General features: G+C 46.6%; 1 protein-coding gene across 1 annotated transcript; it reads right to left on the bottom strand.

Annotated features, from left to right (window-relative positions):
* Window positions 1-7: 7 nt before the first annotated feature.
* Window positions 8-20,728, bottom strand: LOC147847966 (uncharacterized; the record flags this gene model as incomplete). Its single annotated transcript, XM_087338716.1, has 1 exon — window positions 8-20,728. A coding segment is annotated over exon 1 (20,721 nt), but the record flags the coding sequence as incomplete, so codon positions are not given.
* Window positions 20,729-20,757: the final 29 nt, after the last annotated feature.

Below are 20,757 nucleotides of genomic sequence, written 5' to 3'. Positions count from 1 at the left end.
CAATTACATGCTCGGCTGCTTTGAACTCATCGTGCTCACTTCCCTGAAAGTCTTCCTGCTCTTCCCCTTTTTGAACATCTTCGGATGTGTCTTGGTCTTGAGGAAATGGTGTTTGTATACTTGCAGCAGTGAGTCCATCTGCGGGAGCTTCTGGTATATGTTCTGTAGGATGCGCGGCTGTGATGAACACATCGCAGTCACCTGGGGTAACATCTTTGTGATGTTCTTCTCCTGTTGTATCTTCTGACGCATGTTGCTGTTCAGCCGTGTGGCTTAGCCCATCGAAATCAACTTGATCACGATCCAGGGATTCCTGGTTCGCTGCAAGGTTGATCTCCTCAACACTTTTAGCTGTATGTTCTTCCGGTGTAATTTCCTGGCGCCCCATCGTATCGACATTGGGTGGCGTTTCTATTATGAATTCTGTATTTTCTTCCTCGATGCTATATTCTGATGTTTGTCGCTCTTTAAGGGGATATCCCTTGTTCTCGTTCAGATCACTGGCCTCAAAATCTTTCTGTTCTTCTTTTTGTAAATATGTTGAGGCCTCTTGTTGTTCAGCCAATGGTTCTTCTTTACGAAGAGGAAGAACTACATCCTCAGGGGCATCCAGTATATGTGCAGGAAGAAGTTCATTTTGTTCTGGGTGTTGGATATCTTCTGATGGGTGGCGATCTTCGGAAGGACGCGCTGTTATCGTGAGCTCATCGAAGTCACGTGCGGCAAAGTCTTTTTGCTCCTCATGTGTTGTTATCAGTGGAGAGGTGTGCTGCTCTTCCGCCATTCGGTTTAGTACATTGAGCTCATCTTCGTCCCTATATAGCGTGGCTTGGTTTGCTGGAACGTCCTCTTTGATTTCTTGGCTGGCTATGAGATCGGCATGTAGTAGGTTGTCTTCTTTGAGTTCATCATGTACTTCCTCTGTGGAATCGTCCGATGTCTGTTGCTCTTGAGGAGGACGGACTATTGCCTCTAACTCATCCCTGTCACTAGCCGCAGAGTCTTTTTGTTCTTCCTCACATTGGGCATCTCCCGAGGTCTCCTGTTCTTCAGGAAACTGGTCTTTTATGCCCAGAAGAGTAACCCCATCTGAAGGGGCATCCACTGTATCAGCATGTGGAAGTTCCTCGTAGGCATCTCCTGATGTGCGGTGCTCCTCTGAAAGATGCTCCGTTTTCTTAATGTCTCCGCAGTCCGTTTCGACAAAATCTCTCGGCTGTTCTTCTCTTTGTAGATATTCTGAGCTCTGTTGCGCTTCAGCACTCTGGTCTGGTACAGAGAGCTCATCTTGATGACCATAGGTGCCTTCTTGGTTTTCTGGAACATTGATCTCCGGCTGAGTTTTAATTGTGTGTTCCTGCTGTGAGATTTCTTGGTGACCTATGGAACTCACAATGAGCAGGTTGTGGTCGATGAGTTCAGGCTGTATTTGGTCTATGAGATCGTCCGATTTTTGTTGGTCTTCAATTACATGCTCGGCTGCTTTGAACTCATCGTGCTCACTTCCCTGAAAGTCTTCCTGCTCTTCCCCTTTTTGAACATCTTCGGATGTGTCTTGGTCTTGAGGAAATGGTGTTTGTATACTTGCAGCAGTGAGTCCATCTGCGGGAGCTTCTGGTATATGTTCTGTAGGATGCGCGGCTGTGATGAACACATCGCAGTCACCTGGGGTAACATCTTTGTGATGTTCTTCTCCTGTTGTATCTTCTGACGCATGTTGCTGTTCAGCCGTGTGGCTTAGCCCATCGAAATCAACTTGATCACGATCCAGGGATTCCTGGTTCGCTGCAAGGTTGATCTCCTCAACACTTTTAGCTGTATGTTCTTCCGGTGTAATTTCCTGGCGCCCCATCGTATCGACATTGGGTGGCGTTTCTATTATGAATTCTGTATTTTCTTCCTCGATGCTATATTCTGATGTTTGTCGCTCTTTAAGGGGATATCCCTTGTTCTCGTTCAGATCACTGGCCTCAAAATCTTTCTGTTCTTCTTTTTGTAAATATGTTGAGGCCTCTTGTTGTTCAGCCAATGGTTCTTCTTTACGAAGAGGAAGAACTACATCCTCAGGGGCATCCAGTATATGTGCAGGAAGAAGTTCATTTTGTTCTGGGTGTTGGATATCTTCTGATGGGTGGCGATCTTCGGAAGGACGCGCTGTTATCGTGAGCTCATCGAAGTCACGTGCGGCAAAGTCTTTTTGCTCCTCATGTGTTGTTATCAGTGGAGAGGTGTGCTGCTCTTCCGCCATTCGGTTTAGTACATTGAGCTCATCTTCGTCCCTATATAGCGTGGCTTGGTTTGCTGGAACGTCCTCTTTGATTTCTTGGCTGGCTATGAGATCGGCATGTAGTAGGTTGTCTTCTTTGAGTTCATCATGTACTTCCTCTGTGGAATCGTCCGATGTCTGTTGCTCTTGAGGAGGACGGACTATTGCCTCTAACTCATCCCTGTCACTAGCCGCAGAGTCTTTTTGTTCTTCCTCACATTGGGCATCTCCCGAGGTCTCCTGTTCTTCAGGAAACTGGTCTTTTATGCCCAGAAGAGTAACCCCATCTGAAGGGGCATCCACTGTATCAGCATGTGGAAGTTCCTCGTAGGCATCTCCTGATGTGCGGTGCTCCTCTGAAAGATGCTCCGTTTTCTTAATGTCTCCGCAGTCCGTTTCGACAAAATCTCTCGGCTGTTCTTCTCTTTGTAGATATTCTGAGCTCTGTTGCGCTTCAGCACTCTGGTCTGGTACAGAGAGCTCATCTTGATGACCATAGGTGCCTTCTTGGTTTTCTGGAACATTGATCTCCGGCTGAGTTTTAATTGTGTGTTCCTGCTGTGAGATTTCTTGGTGACCTATGGAACTCACAATGAGCAGGTTGTGGTCGATGAGTTCAGGCTGTATTTGGTCTATGAGATCGTCCGATTTTTGTTGGTCTTCAATTACATGCTCGGCTGCTTTGAACTCATCGTGCTCACTTCCCTGAAAGTCTTCCTGCTCTTCCCCTTTTTGAACATCTTCGGATGTGTCTTGGTCTTGAGGAAATGGTGTTTGTATACTTGCAGCAGTGAGTCCATCTGCGGGAGCTTCTGGTATATGTTCTGTAGGATGCGCGGCTGTGATGAACACATCGCAGTCACCTGGGGTAACATCTTTGTGATGTTCTTCTCCTGTTGTATCTTCTGACGCATGTTGCTGTTCAGCCGTGTGGCTTAGCCCATCGAAATCAACTTGATCACGATCCAGGGATTCCTGGTTCGCTGCAAGGTTGATCTCCTCAACACTTTTAGCTGTATGTTCTTCCGGTGTAATTTCCTGGCGCCCCATCGTATCGACATTGGGTGGCGTTTCTATTATGAATTCTGTATTTTCTTCCTCGATGCTATATTCTGATGTTTGTCGCTCTTTAAGGGGATATCCCTTGTTCTCGTTCAGATCACTGGCCTCAAAATCTTTCTGTTCTTCTTTTTGTAAATATGTTGAGGCCTCTTGTTGTTCAGCCAATGGTTCTTCTTTACGAAGAGGAAGAACTACATCCTCAGGGGCATCCAGTATATGTGCAGGAAGAAGTTCATTTTGTTCTGGGTGTTGGATATCTTCTGATGGGTGGCGATCTTCGGAAGGACGCGCTGTTATCGTGAGCTCATCGAAGTCACGTGCGGCAAAGTCTTTTTGCTCCTCATGTGTTGTTATCAGTGGAGAGGTGTGCTGCTCTTCCGCCATTCGGTTTAGTACATTGAGCTCATCTTCGTCCCTATATAGCGTGGCTTGGTTTGCTGGAACGTCCTCTTTGATTTCTTGGCTGGCTATGAGATCGGCATGTAGTAGGTTGTCTTCTTTGAGTTCATCATGTACTTCCTCTGTGGAATCGTCCGATGTCTGTTGCTCTTGAGGAGGACGGACTATTGCCTCTAACTCATCCCTGTCACTAGCCGCAGAGTCTTTTTGTTCTTCCTCACATTGGGCATCTCCCGAGGTCTCCTGTTCTTCAGGAAACTGGTCTTTTATGCCCAGAAGAGTAACCCCATCTGAAGGGGCATCCACTGTATCAGCATGTGGAAGTTCCTCGTAGGCATCTCCTGATGTGCGGTGCTCCTCTGAAAGATGCTCCGTTTTCTTAATGTCTCCGCAGTCCGTTTCGACAAAATCTCTCGGCTGTTCTTCTCTTTGTAGATATTCTGAGCTCTGTTGCGCTTCAGCACTCTGGTCTGGTACAGAGAGCTCATCTTGATGACCATAGGTGCCTTCTTGGTTTTCTGGAACATTGATCTCCGGCTGAGTTTTAATTGTGTGTTCCTGCTGTGAGATTTCTTGGTGACCTATGGAACTCACAATGAGCAGGTTGTGGTCGATGAGTTCAGGCTGTATTTGGTCTATGAGATCGTCCGATTTTTGTTGGTCTTCAATTACATGCTCGGCTGCTTTGAACTCATCGTGCTCACTTCCCTGAAAGTCTTCCTGCTCTTCCCCTTTTTGAACATCTTCGGATGTGTCTTGGTCTTGAGGAAATGGTGTTTGTATACTTGCAGCAGTGAGTCCATCTGCGGGAGCTTCTGGTATATGTTCTGTAGGATGCGCGGCTGTGATGAACACATCGCAGTCACCTGGGGTAACATCTTTGTGATGTTCTTCTCCTGTTGTATCTTCTGACGCATGTTGCTGTTCAGCCGTGTGGCTTAGCCCATCGAAATCAACTTGATCACGATCCAGGGATTCCTGGTTCGCTGCAAGGTTGATCTCCTCAACACTTTTAGCTGTATGTTCTTCCGGTGTAATTTCCTGGCGCCCCATCGTATCGACATTGGGTGGCGTTTCTATTATGAATTCTGTATTTTCTTCCTCGATGCTATATTCTGATGTTTGTCGCTCTTTAAGGGGATATCCCTTGTTCTCGTTCAGATCACTGGCCTCAAAATCTTTCTGTTCTTCTTTTTGTAAATATGTTGAGGCCTCTTGTTGTTCAGCCAATGGTTCTTCTTTACGAAGAGGAAGAACTACATCCTCAGGGGCATCCAGTATATGTGCAGGAAGAAGTTCATTTTGTTCTGGGTGTTGGATATCTTCTGATGGGTGGCGATCTTCGGAAGGACGCGCTGTTATCGTGAGCTCATCGAAGTCACGTGCGGCAAAGTCTTTTTGCTCCTCATGTGTTGTTATCAGTGGAGAGGTGTGCTGCTCTTCCGCCATTCGGTTTAGTACATTGAGCTCATCTTCGTCCCTATATAGCGTGGCTTGGTTTGCTGGAACGTCCTCTTTGATTTCTTGGCTGGCTATGAGATCGGCATGTAGTAGGTTGTCTTCTTTGAGTTCATCATGTACTTCCTCTGTGGAATCGTCCGATGTCTGTTGCTCTTGAGGAGGACGGACTATTGCCTCTAACTCATCCCTGTCACTAGCCGCAGAGTCTTTTTGTTCTTCCTCACATTGGGCATCTCCCGAGGTCTCCTGTTCTTCAGGAAACTGGTCTTTTATGCCCAGAAGAGTAACCCCATCTGAAGGGGCATCCACTGTATCAGCATGTGGAAGTTCCTCGTAGGCATCTCCTGATGTGCGGTGCTCCTCTGAAAGATGCTCCGTTTTCTTAATGTCTCCGCAGTCCGTTTCGACAAAATCTCTCGGCTGTTCTTCTCTTTGTAGATATTCTGAGCTCTGTTGCGCTTCAGCACTCTGGTCTGGTACAGAGAGCTCATCTTGATGACCATAGGTGCCTTCTTGGTTTTCTGGAACATTGATCTCCGGCTGAGTTTTAATTGTGTGTTCCTGCTGTGAGATTTCTTGGTGACCTATGGAACTCACAATGAGCAGGTTGTGGTCGATGAGTTCAGGCTGTATTTGGTCTATGAGATCGTCCGATTTTTGTTGGTCTTCAATTACATGCTCGGCTGCTTTGAACTCATCGTGCTCACTTCCCTGAAAGTCTTCCTGCTCTTCCCCTTTTTGAACATCTTCGGATGTGTCTTGGTCTTGAGGAAATGGTGTTTGTATACTTGCAGCAGTGAGTCCATCTGCGGGAGCTTCTGGTATATGTTCTGTAGGATGCGCGGCTGTGATGAACACATCGCAGTCACCTGGGGTAACATCTTTGTGATGTTCTTCTCCTGTTGTATCTTCTGACGCATGTTGCTGTTCAGCCGTGTGGCTTAGCCCATCGAAATCAACTTGATCACGATCCAGGGATTCCTGGTTCGCTGCAAGGTTGATCTCCTCAACACTTTTAGCTGTATGTTCTTCCGGTGTAATTTCCTGGCGCCCCATCGTATCGACATTGGGTGGCGTTTCTATTATGAATTCTGTATTTTCTTCCTCGATGCTATATTCTGATGTTTGTCGCTCTTTAAGGGGATATCCCTTGTTCTCGTTCAGATCACTGGCCTCAAAATCTTTCTGTTCTTCTTTTTGTAAATATGTTGAGGCCTCTTGTTGTTCAGCCAATGGTTCTTCTTTACGAAGAGGAAGAACTACATCCTCAGGGGCATCCAGTATATGTGCAGGAAGAAGTTCATTTTGTTCTGGGTGTTGGATATCTTCTGATGGGTGGCGATCTTCGGAAGGACGCGCTGTTATCGTGAGCTCATCGAAGTCACGTGCGGCAAAGTCTTTTTGCTCCTCATGTGTTGTTATCAGTGGAGAGGTGTGCTGCTCTTCCGCCATTCGGTTTAGTACATTGAGCTCATCTTCGTCCCTATATAGCGTGGCTTGGTTTGCTGGAACGTCCTCTTTGATTTCTTGGCTGGCTATGAGATCGGCATGTAGTAGGTTGTCTTCTTTGAGTTCATCATGTACTTCCTCTGTGGAATCGTCCGATGTCTGTTGCTCTTGAGGAGGACGGACTATTGCCTCTAACTCATCCCTGTCACTAGCCGCAGAGTCTTTTTGTTCTTCCTCACATTGGGCATCTCCCGAGGTCTCCTGTTCTTCAGGAAACTGGTCTTTTATGCCCAGAAGAGTAACCCCATCTGAAGGGGCATCCACTGTATCAGCATGTGGAAGTTCCTCGTAGGCATCTCCTGATGTGCGGTGCTCCTCTGAAAGATGCTCCGTTTTCTTAATGTCTCCGCAGTCCGTTTCGACAAAATCTCTCGGCTGTTCTTCTCTTTGTAGATATTCTGAGCTCTGTTGCGCTTCAGCACTCTGGTCTGGTACAGAGAGCTCATCTTGATGACCATAGGTGCCTTCTTGGTTTTCTGGAACATTGATCTCCGGCTGAGTTTTAATTGTGTGTTCCTGCTGTGAGATTTCTTGGTGACCTATGGAACTCACAATGAGCAGGTTGTGGTCGATGAGTTCAGGCTGTATTTGGTCTATGAGATCGTCCGATTTTTGTTGGTCTTCAATTACATGCTCGGCTGCTTTGAACTCATCGTGCTCACTTCCCTGAAAGTCTTCCTGCTCTTCCCCTTTTTGAACATCTTCGGATGTGTCTTGGTCTTGAGGAAATGGTGTTTGTATACTTGCAGCAGTGAGTCCATCTGCGGGAGCTTCTGGTATATGTTCTGTAGGATGCGCGGCTGTGATGAACACATCGCAGTCACCTGGGGTAACATCTTTGTGATGTTCTTCTCCTGTTGTATCTTCTGACGCATGTTGCTGTTCAGCCGTGTGGCTTAGCCCATCGAAATCAACTTGATCACGATCCAGGGATTCCTGGTTCGCTGCAAGGTTGATCTCCTCAACACTTTTAGCTGTATGTTCTTCCGGTGTAATTTCCTGGCGCCCCATCGTATCGACATTGGGTGGCGTTTCTATTATGAATTCTGTATTTTCTTCCTCGATGCTATATTCTGATGTTTGTCGCTCTTTAAGGGGATATCCCTTGTTCTCGTTCAGATCACTGGCCTCAAAATCTTTCTGTTCTTCTTTTTGTAAATATGTTGAGGCCTCTTGTTGTTCAGCCAATGGTTCTTCTTTACGAAGAGGAAGAACTACATCCTCAGGGGCATCCAGTATATGTGCAGGAAGAAGTTCATTTTGTTCTGGGTGTTGGATATCTTCTGATGGGTGGCGATCTTCGGAAGGACGCGCTGTTATCGTGAGCTCATCGAAGTCACGTGCGGCAAAGTCTTTTTGCTCCTCATGTGTTGTTATCAGTGGAGAGGTGTGCTGCTCTTCCGCCATTCGGTTTAGTACATTGAGCTCATCTTCGTCCCTATATAGCGTGGCTTGGTTTGCTGGAACGTCCTCTTTGATTTCTTGGCTGGCTATGAGATCGGCATGTAGTAGGTTGTCTTCTTTGAGTTCATCATGTACTTCCTCTGTGGAATCGTCCGATGTCTGTTGCTCTTGAGGAGGACGGACTATTGCCTCTAACTCATCCCTGTCACTAGCCGCAGAGTCTTTTTGTTCTTCCTCACATTGGGCATCTCCCGAGGTCTCCTGTTCTTCAGGAAACTGGTCTTTTATGCCCAGAAGAGTAACCCCATCTGAAGGGGCATCCACTGTATCAGCATGTGGAAGTTCCTCGTAGGCATCTCCTGATGTGCGGTGCTCCTCTGAAAGATGCTCCGTTTTCTTAATGTCTCCGCAGTCCGTTTCGACAAAATCTCTCGGCTGTTCTTCTCTTTGTAGATATTCTGAGCTCTGTTGCGCTTCAGCACTCTGGTCTGGTACAGAGAGCTCATCTTGATGACCATAGGTGCCTTCTTGGTTTTCTGGAACATTGATCTCCGGCTGAGTTTTAATTGTGTGTTCCTGCTGTGAGATTTCTTGGTGACCTATGGAACTCACAATGAGCAGGTTGTGGTCGATGAGTTCAGGCTGTATTTGGTCTATGAGATCGTCCGATTTTTGTTGGTCTTCAATTACATGCTCGGCTGCTTTGAACTCATCGTGCTCACTTCCCTGAAAGTCTTCCTGCTCTTCCCCTTTTTGAACATCTTCGGATGTGTCTTGGTCTTGAGGAAATGGTGTTTGTATACTTGCAGCAGTGAGTCCATCTGCGGGAGCTTCTGGTATATGTTCTGTAGGATGCGCGGCTGTGATGAACACATCGCAGTCACCTGGGGTAACATCTTTGTGATGTTCTTCTCCTGTTGTATCTTCTGACGCATGTTGCTGTTCAGCCGTGTGGCTTAGCCCATCGAAATCAACTTGATCACGATCCAGGGATTCCTGGTTCGCTGCAAGGTTGATCTCCTCAACACTTTTAGCTGTATGTTCTTCCGGTGTAATTTCCTGGCGCCCCATCGTATCGACATTGGGTGGCGTTTCTATTATGAATTCTGTATTTTCTTCCTCGATGCTATATTCTGATGTTTGTCGCTCTTTAAGGGGATATCCCTTGTTCTCGTTCAGATCACTGGCCTCAAAATCTTTCTGTTCTTCTTTTTGTAAATATGTTGAGGCCTCTTGTTGTTCAGCCAATGGTTCTTCTTTACGAAGAGGAAGAACTACATCCTCAGGGGCATCCAGTATATGTGCAGGAAGAAGTTCATTTTGTTCTGGGTGTTGGATATCTTCTGATGGGTGGCGATCTTCGGAAGGACGCGCTGTTATCGTGAGCTCATCGAAGTCACGTGCGGCAAAGTCTTTTTGCTCCTCATGTGTTGTTATCAGTGGAGAGGTGTGCTGCTCTTCCGCCATTCGGTTTAGTACATTGAGCTCATCTTCGTCCCTATATAGCGTGGCTTGGTTTGCTGGAACGTCCTCTTTGATTTCTTGGCTGGCTATGAGATCGGCATGTAGTAGGTTGTCTTCTTTGAGTTCATCATGTACTTCCTCTGTGGAATCGTCCGATGTCTGTTGCTCTTGAGGAGGACGGACTATTGCCTCTAACTCATCCCTGTCACTAGCCGCAGAGTCTTTTTGTTCTTCCTCACATTGGGCATCTCCCGAGGTCTCCTGTTCTTCAGGAAACTGGTCTTTTATGCCCAGAAGAGTAACCCCATCTGAAGGGGCATCCACTGTATCAGCATGTGGAAGTTCCTCGTAGGCATCTCCTGATGTGCGGTGCTCCTCTGAAAGATGCTCCGTTTTCTTAATGTCTCCGCAGTCCGTTTCGACAAAATCTCTCGGCTGTTCTTCTCTTTGTAGATATTCTGAGCTCTGTTGCGCTTCAGCACTCTGGTCTGGTACAGAGAGCTCATCTTGATGACCATAGGTGCCTTCTTGGTTTTCTGGAACATTGATCTCCGGCTGAGTTTTAATTGTGTGTTCCTGCTGTGAGATTTCTTGGTGACCTATGGAACTCACAATGAGCAGGTTGTGGTCGATGAGTTCAGGCTGTATTTGGTCTATGAGATCGTCCGATTTTTGTTGGTCTTCAATTACATGCTCGGCTGCTTTGAACTCATCGTGCTCACTTCCCTGAAAGTCTTCCTGCTCTTCCCCTTTTTGAACATCTTCGGATGTGTCTTGGTCTTGAGGAAATGGTGTTTGTATACTTGCAGCAGTGAGTCCATCTGCGGGAGCTTCTGGTATATGTTCTGTAGGATGCGCGGCTGTGATGAACACATCGCAGTCACCTGGGGTAACATCTTTGTGATGTTCTTCTCCTGTTGTATCTTCTGACGCATGTTGCTGTTCAGCCGTGTGGCTTAGCCCATCGAAATCAACTTGATCACGATCCAGGGATTCCTGGTTCGCTGCAAGGTTGATCTCCTCAACACTTTTAGCTGTATGTTCTTCCGGTGTAATTTCCTGGCGCCCCATCGTATCGACATTGGGTGGCGTTTCTATTATGAATTCTGTATTTTCTTCCTCGATGCTATATTCTGATGTTTGTCGCTCTTTAAGGGGATATCCCTTGTTCTCGTTCAGATCACTGGCCTCAAAATCTTTCTGTTCTTCTTTTTGTAAATATGTTGAGGCCTCTTGTTGTTCAGCCAATGGTTCTTCTTTACGAAGAGGAAGAACTACATCCTCAGGGGCATCCAGTATATGTGCAGGAAGAAGTTCATTTTGTTCTGGGTGTTGGATATCTTCTGATGGGTGGCGATCTTCGGAAGGACGCGCTGTTATCGTGAGCTCATCGAAGTCACGTGCGGCAAAGTCTTTTTGCTCCTCATGTGTTGTTATCAGTGGAGAGGTGTGCTGCTCTTCCGCCATTCGGTTTAGTACATTGAGCTCATCTTCGTCCCTATATAGCGTGGCTTGGTTTGCTGGAACGTCCTCTTTGATTTCTTGGCTGGCTATGAGATCGGCATGTAGTAGGTTGTCTTCTTTGAGTTCATCATGTACTTCCTCTGTGGAATCGTCCGATGTCTGTTGCTCTTGAGGAGGACGGACTATTGCCTCTAACTCATCCCTGTCACTAGCCGCAGAGTCTTTTTGTTCTTCCTCACATTGGGCATCTCCCGAGGTCTCCTGTTCTTCAGGAAACTGGTCTTTTATGCCCAGAAGAGTAACCCCATCTGAAGGGGCATCCACTGTATCAGCATGTGGAAGTTCCTCGTAGGCATCTCCTGATGTGCGGTGCTCCTCTGAAAGATGCTCCGTTTTCTTAATGTCTCCGCAGTCCGTTTCGACAAAATCTCTCGGCTGTTCTTCTCTTTGTAGATATTCTGAGCTCTGTTGCGCTTCAGCACTCTGGTCTGGTACAGAGAGCTCATCTTGATGACCATAGGTGCCTTCTTGGTTTTCTGGAACATTGATCTCCGGCTGAGTTTTAATTGTGTGTTCCTGCTGTGAGATTTCTTGGTGACCTATGGAACTCACAATGAGCAGGTTGTGGTCGATGAGTTCAGGCTGTATTTGGTCTATGAGATCGTCCGATTTTTGTTGGTCTTCAATTACATGCTCGGCTGCTTTGAACTCATCGTGCTCACTTCCCTGAAAGTCTTCCTGCTCTTCCCCTTTTTGAACATCTTCGGATGTGTCTTGGTCTTGAGGAAATGGTGTTTGTATACTTGCAGCAGTGAGTCCATCTGCGGGAGCTTCTGGTATATGTTCTGTAGGATGCGCGGCTGTGATGAACACATCGCAGTCACCTGGGGTAACATCTTTGTGATGTTCTTCTCCTGTTGTATCTTCTGACGCATGTTGCTGTTCAGCCGTGTGGCTTAGCCCATCGAAATCAACTTGATCACGATCCAGGGATTCCTGGTTCGCTGCAAGGTTGATCTCCTCAACACTTTTAGCTGTATGTTCTTCCGGTGTAATTTCCTGGCGCCCCATCGTATCGACATTGGGTGGCGTTTCTATTATGAATTCTGTATTTTCTTCCTCGATGCTATATTCTGATGTTTGTCGCTCTTTAAGGGGATATCCCTTGTTCTCGTTCAGATCACTGGCCTCAAAATCTTTCTGTTCTTCTTTTTGTAAATATGTTGAGGCCTCTTGTTGTTCAGCCAATGGTTCTTCTTTACGAAGAGGAAGAACTACATCCTCAGGGGCATCCAGTATATGTGCAGGAAGAAGTTCATTTTGTTCTGGGTGTTGGATATCTTCTGATGGGTGGCGATCTTCGGAAGGACGCGCTGTTATCGTGAGCTCATCGAAGTCACGTGCGGCAAAGTCTTTTTGCTCCTCATGTGTTGTTATCAGTGGAGAGGTGTGCTGCTCTTCCGCCATTCGGTTTAGTACATTGAGCTCATCTTCGTCCCTATATAGCGTGGCTTGGTTTGCTGGAACGTCCTCTTTGATTTCTTGGCTGGCTATGAGATCGGCATGTAGTAGGTTGTCTTCTTTGAGTTCATCATGTACTTCCTCTGTGGAATCGTCCGATGTCTGTTGCTCTTGAGGAGGACGGACTATTGCCTCTAACTCATCCCTGTCACTAGCCGCAGAGTCTTTTTGTTCTTCCTCACATTGGGCATCTCCCGAGGTCTCCTGTTCTTCAGGAAACTGGTCTTTTATGCCCAGAAGAGTAACCCCATCTGAAGGGGCATCCACTGTATCAGCATGTGGAAGTTCCTCGTAGGCATCTCCTGATGTGCGGTGCTCCTCTGAAAGATGCTCCGTTTTCTTAATGTCTCCGCAGTCCGTTTCGACAAAATCTCTCGGCTGTTCTTCTCTTTGTAGATATTCTGAGCTCTGTTGCGCTTCAGCACTCTGGTCTGGTACAGAGAGCTCATCTTGATGACCATAGGTGCCTTCTTGGTTTTCTGGAACATTGATCTCCGGCTGAGTTTTAATTGTGTGTTCCTGCTGTGAGATTTCTTGGTGACCTATGGAACTCACAATGAGCAGGTTGTGGTCGATGAGTTCAGGCTGTATTTGGTCTATGAGATCGTCCGATTTTTGTTGGTCTTCAATTACATGCTCGGCTGCTTTGAACTCATCGTGCTCACTTCCCTGAAAGTCTTCCTGCTCTTCCCCTTTTTGAACATCTTCGGATGTGTCTTGGTCTTGAGGAAATGGTGTTTGTATACTTGCAGCAGTGAGTCCATCTGCGGGAGCTTCTGGTATATGTTCTGTAGGATGCGCGGCTGTGATGAACACATCGCAGTCACCTGGGGTAACATCTTTGTGATGTTCTTCTCCTGTTGTATCTTCTGACGCATGTTGCTGTTCAGCCGTGTGGCTTAGCCCATCGAAATCAACTTGATCACGATCCAGGGATTCCTGGTTCGCTGCAAGGTTGATCTCCTCAACACTTTTAGCTGTATGTTCTTCCGGTGTAATTTCCTGGCGCCCCATCGTATCGACATTGGGTGGCGTTTCTATTATGAATTCTGTATTTTCTTCCTCGATGCTATATTCTGATGTTTGTCGCTCTTTAAGGGGATATCCCTTGTTCTCGTTCAGATCACTGGCCTCAAAATCTTTCTGTTCTTCTTTTTGTAAATATGTTGAGGCCTCTTGTTGTTCAGCCAATGGTTCTTCTTTACGAAGAGGAAGAACTACATCCTCAGGGGCATCCAGTATATGTGCAGGAAGAAGTTCATTTTGTTCTGGGTGTTGGATATCTTCTGATGGGTGGCGATCTTCGGAAGGACGCGCTGTTATCGTGAGCTCATCGAAGTCACGTGCGGCAAAGTCTTTTTGCTCCTCATGTGTTGTTATCAGTGGAGAGGTGTGCTGCTCTTCCGCCATTCGGTTTAGTACATTGAGCTCATCTTCGTCCCTATATAGCGTGGCTTGGTTTGCTGGAACGTCCTCTTTGATTTCTTGGCTGGCTATGAGATCGGCATGTAGTAGGTTGTCTTCTTTGAGTTCATCATGTACTTCCTCTGTGGAATCGTCCGATGTCTGTTGCTCTTGAGGAGGACGGACTATTGCCTCTAACTCATCCCTGTCACTAGCCGCAGAGTCTTTTTGTTCTTCCTCACATTGGGCATCTCCCGAGGTCTCCTGTTCTTCAGGAAACTGGTCTTTTATGCCCAGAAGAGTAACCCCATCTGAAGGGGCATCCACTGTATCAGCATGTGGAAGTTCCTCGTAGGCATCTCCTGATGTGCGGTGCTCCTCTGAAAGATGCTCCGTTTTCTTAATGTCTCCGCAGTCCGTTTCGACAAAATCTCTCGGCTGTTCTTCTCTTTGTAGATATTCTGAGCTCTGTTGCGCTTCAGCACTCTGGTCTGGTACAGAGAGCTCATCTTGATGACCATAGGTGCCTTCTTGGTTTTCTGGAACATTGATCTCCGGCTGAGTTTTAATTGTGTGTTCCTGCTGTGAGATTTCTTGGTGACCTATGGAACTCACAATGAGCAGGTTGTGGTCGATGAGTTCAGGCTGTATTTGGTCTATGAGATCGTCCGATTTTTGTTGGTCTTCAATTACATGCTCGGCTGCTTTGAACTCATCGTGCTCACTTCCCTGAAAGTCTTCCTGCTCTTCCCCTTTTTGAACATCTTCGGATGTGTCTTGGTCTTGAGGAAATGGTGTTTGTATACTTGCAGCAGTGAGTCCATCTGCGGGAGCTTCTGGTATATGTTCTGTAGGATGCGCGGCTGTGATGAACACATCGCAGTCACCTGGGGTAACATCTTTGTGATGTTCTTCTCCTGTTGTATCTTCTGACGCATGTTGCTGTTCAGCCGTGTGGCTTAGCCCATCGAAATCAACTTGATCACGATCCAGGGATTCCTGGTTCGCTGCAAGGTTGATCTCCTCAACACTTTTAGCTGTATGTTCTTCCGGTGTAATTTCCTGGCGCCCCATCGTATCGACATTGGGTGGCGTTTCTATTATGAATTCTGTATTTTCTTCCTCGATGCTATATTCTGATGTTTGTCGCTCTTTAAGGGGATATCCCTTGTTCTCGTTCAGATCACTGGCCTCAAAATCTTTCTGTTCTTCTTTTTGTAAATATGTTGAGGCCTCTTGTTGTTCAGCCAATGGTTCTTCTTTACGAAGAGGAAGAACTACATCCTCAGGGGCATCCAGTATATGTGCAGGAAGAAGTTCATTTTGTTCTGGGTGTTGGATATCTTCTGATGGGTGGCGATCTTCGGAAGGACGCGCTGTTATCGTGAGCTCATCGAAGTCACGTGCGGCAAAGTCTTTTTGCTCCTCATGTGTTGTTATCAGTGGAGAGGTGTGCTGCTCTTCCGCCATTCGGTTTAGTACATTGAGCTCATCTTCGTCCCTATATAGCGTGGCTTGGTTTGCTGGAACGTCCTCTTTGATTTCTTGGCTGGCTATGAGATCGGCATGTAGTAGGTTGTCTTCTTTGAGTTCATCATGTACTTCCTCTGTGGAATCGTCCGATGTCTGTTGCTCTTGAGGAGGACGGACTATTGCCTCTAACTCATCCCTGTCACTAGCCGCAGAGTCTTTTTGTTCTTCCTCACATTGGGCATCTCCCGAGGTCTCCTGTTCTTCAGGAAACTGGTCTTTTATGCCCAGAAGAGTAACCCCATCTGAAGGGGCATCCACTGTATCAGCATGTGGAAGTTCCTCGTAGGCATCTCCTGATGTGCGGTGCTCCTCTGAAAGATGCTCCGTTTTCTTAATGTCTCCGCAGTCCGTTTCGACAAAATCTCTCGGCTGTTCTTCTCTTTGTAGATATTCTGAGCTCTGTTGCGCTTCAGCACTCTGGTCTGGTACAGAGAGCTCATCTTGATGACCATAGGTGCCTTCTTGGTTTTCTGGAACATTGATCTCCGGCTGAGTTTTAATTGTGTGTTCCTGCTGTGAGATTTCTTGGTGACCTATGGAACTCACAATGAGCAGGTTGTGGTCGATGAGTTCAGGCTGTATTTGGTCTATGAGATCGTCCGATTTTTGTTGGTCTTCAATTACATGCTCGGCTGCTTTGAACTCATCGTGCTCACTTCCCTGAAAGTCTTCCTGCTCTTCCCCTTTTTGAACATCTTCGGATGTGTCTTGGTCTTGAGGAAATGGTGTTTGTATACTTGCAGCAGTGAGTCCATCTGCGGGAGCTTCTGGTATATGTTCTGTAGGATGCGCGGCTGTGATGAACACATCGCAGTCACCTGGGGTAACATCTTTGTGATGTTCTTCTCCTGTTGTATCTTCTGACGCATGTTGCTGTTCAGCCGTGTGGCTTAGCCCATCGAAATCAACTTGATCACGATCCAGGGATTCCTGGTTCGCTGCAAGGTTGATCTCCTCAACACTTTTAGCTGTATGTTCTTCCGGTGTAATTTCCTGGCGCCCCATCGTATCGACATTGGGTGGCGTTTCTATTATGAATTCTGTATTTTCTTCCTCGATGCTATATTCTGATGTTTGTCGCTCTTTAAGGGGATATCCCTTGTTCTCGTTCAGATCACTGGCCTCAAAATCTTTCTGTTCTTCTTTTTGTAAATATGTTGAGGCCTCTTGTTGTTCAGCCAATGGTTCTTCTTTACGAAGAGGAAGAACTACATCCTCAGGGGCATCCAGTATATGTGCAGGAAGAAGTTCATTTTGTTCTGGGTGTTGGATATCTTCTGATGGGTGGCGATCTTCGGAAGGACGCGCTGTTATCGTGAGCTCATCGAAGTCACGTGCGGCAAAGTCTTTTTGCTCCTCATGTGTTGTTATCAGTGGAGAGGTGTGCTGCTCTTCCGCCATTCGGTTTAGTACATTGAGCTCATCTTCGTCCCTATATAGCGTGGCTTGGTTTGCTGGAACGTCCTCTTTGATTTCTTGGCTGGCTATGAGATCGGCATGTAGTAGGTTGTCTTCTTTGAGTTCATCATGTACTTCCTCTGTGGAATCGTCCGATGTCTGTTGCTCTTGAGGAGGACGGACTATTGCCTCTAACTCATCCCTGTCACTAGCCGCAGAGTCTTTTTGTTCTTCCTCACATTGGGCATCTCCCGAGGTCTCCTGTTCTTCAGGAAACTGGTCTTTTATGCCCAGAAGAGTAACCCCATCTGAAGGGGCATCCACTGTATCAGCATGTGGAAGTTCCTCGTAGGCATCTCCTGATGTGCGGTGCTCCTCTGAAAGATGCTCCGTTTTCTTAATGTCTCCGCAGTCCGTTTCGACAAAATCTCTCGGCTGTTCTTCTCTTTGTAGATATTCTGAGCTCTGTTGCGCTTCAGCACTCTGGTCTGGTACAGAGAGCTCATCTTGATGACCATAGGTGCCTTCTTGGTTTTCTGGAACATTGATCTCCGGCTGAGTTTTAATTGTGTGTTCCTGCTGTGAGATTTCTTGGTGACCTATGGAACTCACAATGAGCAGGTTGTGGTCGATGAGTTCAGGCTGTATTTGGTCTATGAGATCGTCCGATTTTTGTTGGTCTTCAATTACATGCTCGGCTGCTTTGAACTCATCGTGCTCACTTCCCTGAAAGTCTTCCTGCTCTTCCCCTTTTTGAACATCTTCGGATGTGTCTTGGTCTTGAGGAAATGGTGTTTGTATACTTGCAGCAGTGAGTCCATCTGCGGGAGCTTCTGGTATATGTTCTGTAGGATGCGCGGCTGTGATGAACACATCGCAGTCACCTGGGGTAACATCTTTGTGATGTTCTTCTCCTGTTGTATCTTCTGACGCATGTTGCTGTTCAGCCGTGTGGCTTAGCCCATCGAAATCAACTTGATCACGATCCAGGGATTCCTGGTTCGCTGCAAGGTTGATCTCCTCAACACTTTTAGCTGTATGTTCTTCCGGTGTAATTTCCTGGCGCCCCATCGTATCGACATTGGGTGGCGTTTCTATTATGAATTCTGTATTTTCTTCCTCGATGCTATATTCTGATGTTTGTCGCTCTTTAAGGGGATATCCCTTGTTCTCGTTCAGATCACTGGCCTCAAAATCTTTCTGTTCTTCTTTTTGTAAATATGTTGAGGCCTCTTGTTGTTCAGCCAATGGTTCTTCTTTACGAAGAGGAAGAACTACATCCTCAGGGGCATCCAGTATATGTGCAGGAAGAAGTTCATTTTGTTCTGGGTGTTGGATATCTTCTGATGGGTGGCGATCTTCGGAAGGACGCGCTGTTATCGTGAGCTCATCGAAGTCACGTGCGGCAAAGTCTTTTTGCTCCTCATGTGTTGTTATCAGTGGAGAGGTGTGCTGCTCTTCCGCCATTCGGTTTAGTACATTGAGCTCATCTTCGTCCCTATATAGCGTGGCTTGGTTTGCTGGAACGTCCTCTTTGATTTCTTGGCTGGCTATGAGATCGGCATGTAGTAGGTTGTCTTCTTTGAGTTCATCATGTACTTCCTCTGTGGAATCGTCCGATGTCTGTTGCTCTTGAGGAGGACGGACTATTGCCTCTAACTCATCCCTGTCACTAGCCGCAGAGTCTTTTTGTTCTTCCTCACATTGGGCATCTCCCGAGGTCTCCTGTTCTTCAGGAAACTGGTCTTTTATGCCCAGAAGAGTAACCCCATCTGAAGGGGCATCCACTGTATCAGCATGTGGAAGTTCCTCGTAGGCATCTCCTGATGTGCGGTGCTCCTCTGAAAGATGCTCCGTTTTCTTAATGTCTCCGCAGTCCGTTTCGACAAAATCTCTCGGCTGTTCTTCTCTTTGTAGATATTCTGAGCTCTGTTGCGCTTCAGCACTCTGGTCTGGTACAGAGAGCTCATCTTGATGACCATAGGTGCCTTCTTGGTTTTCTGGAACATTGATCTCCGGCTGAGTTTTAATTGTGTGTTCCTGCTGTGAGATTTCTTGGTGACCTATGGAACTCACAATGAGCAGGTTGTGGTCGATGAGTTCAGGCTGTATTTGGTCTATGAGATCGTCCGATTTTTGTTGGTCTTCAATTACATGCTCGGCTGCTTTGAACTCATCGTGCTCACTTCCCTGAAAGTCTTCCTGCTCTTCCCCTTTTTGAACATCTTCGGATGTGTCTTGGTCTTGAGGAAATGGTGTTTGTATACTTGCAGCAGTGAGTCCATCTGCGGGAGCTTCTGGTATATGTTCTGTAGGATGCGCGGCTGTGATGAACACATCGCAGTCACCTGGGGTAACATCTTTGTGATGTTCTTCTCCTGTTGTATCTTCTGACACATGGTCATTTCTCTGAATGGCTTCCTGGTATTTCTCTTTTTGAAGATCTTCGGACCTGTCTTGGTCTTGAGCAAATGGTGTTTGTATACTTGCAGCAGTTACTACATCTGTGGGAGCATCCAGTATATGTTGTGAAGTATGTGCGGCTGTGAAGAACGCATCGGAGTCACCTGGGGTAACATCTTTGTGCTCTTCTTCTGTTGTTTTATCTTCAGACGAATGTTGCTCTTCAGCCGTGTGGCTTAGCCCATCGAAATCATCTTGATCACGATCCAGGGATTCCTGGTTCGCTGCAAGGTTGATCTCCTGAACACTTTTAGCTATATATTCTTCCGCTGTGATTTCCTGTTGCCCCATTGTATGAAACTTGGGTGGCGTTTCTATTATGAATTCAGGATTTTCTTCCTCGATGTTATATTCTGATGTTTGTCGCTCTTTAAGGGGATATCCCTTGGTCTCGTTCAGATCACTGGCCTCAAAATCTTTCTGTTCTTCTTTTTGTAAATATGTTGAGGCCTCTTGTTGTTCAGCCAATGGTTCTTCTTTAGAAAGAGGAAGTACATCGTCAGGGACATCCAGTATATGTGCAGGAAGCAGTTCATTTTGTTCTGGGTGTTGGATATCTTCTGATGGGTGGCAATCTTCGGAAGGACGCACTGTTATCGTGACATCATCGAGGTCACGTGAGGCAAAGTCTTTTTGCTCGTGATGTGTTGTTATGAGTGGAGAGGTGTGCTGCTGTTCCGCCATTTGGTTTAGTACATTGAGCTCATCTTCGTCCCTATATAGTGTGGCTTGGTTTGCTGGAACGTCCTCTTTGATTTCTTGGCTCGCTCTGAGATCGGGATGTAGTACGTTGTCTTCGTTGAATTCATCATGTACTTCCTCTGTTGAATCTTTTGATGTCTGTTGCTTTTGAGGAGGACGGACTATTGCCTTTAACTCATCCCTGTCACTAACCGCAGAGTCTTTGTGTTCTTTCTCACATTGGGCATCTCCCGAAGTCTCCTGTTCTTCAGGAAACTGGTCTTTTATGCCTAGAAGAGTAACCCCATCTGAAGGGGCTTCCACTATATCAGCATGTGGAAGTTCCTTGTCGTCTTCCTTGTAGACATCTCCTGATGTGCGGTGCTCTTCTGAAAGATGCTCCGTTTTCTTAATGTCATCGCAGTCCATTGCGGCAAAATCTCTCGGCAGTTCTTCTCTGTGTAGATGTTCTGAGCTCTGTTGCTCTTGAGCACTCTGGTCTGGTACAGAGAGCTCATCTTGATGACCATAGGTGCCTTCTTGGTTTTCTGGAACATTTATCTCCGGCTGAGTTTTAATGGTATGTTCCTGCTGTGAGATTTCTTCATGACCTATGGAACTCACAATGAGCAGGTTGTGGTCGATGAGTTCAGTCTTTACTTCGGCTATGAGATCGTCTGATTTTTGTTGGTCTTTCATTACCGGCTCGGCTGCCTTGAACTCGTCAT

This window comes from Azolla caroliniana, unplaced genomic scaffold, assembly GCF_043228905.1.
Source record: "Azolla caroliniana isolate FFs.n. ecotype wild unplaced genomic scaffold, voAzoCaro1.0.p SCAF_560, whole genome shotgun sequence".
NCBI classification, from domain to species: Eukaryota; Viridiplantae; Streptophyta; class Polypodiopsida; order Salviniales; family Salviniaceae; genus Azolla; species Azolla caroliniana.
The sequence above is the reverse complement of the archived record's forward strand: the minus strand, read 5'-3'. Positions and strand labels throughout refer to the sequence as shown.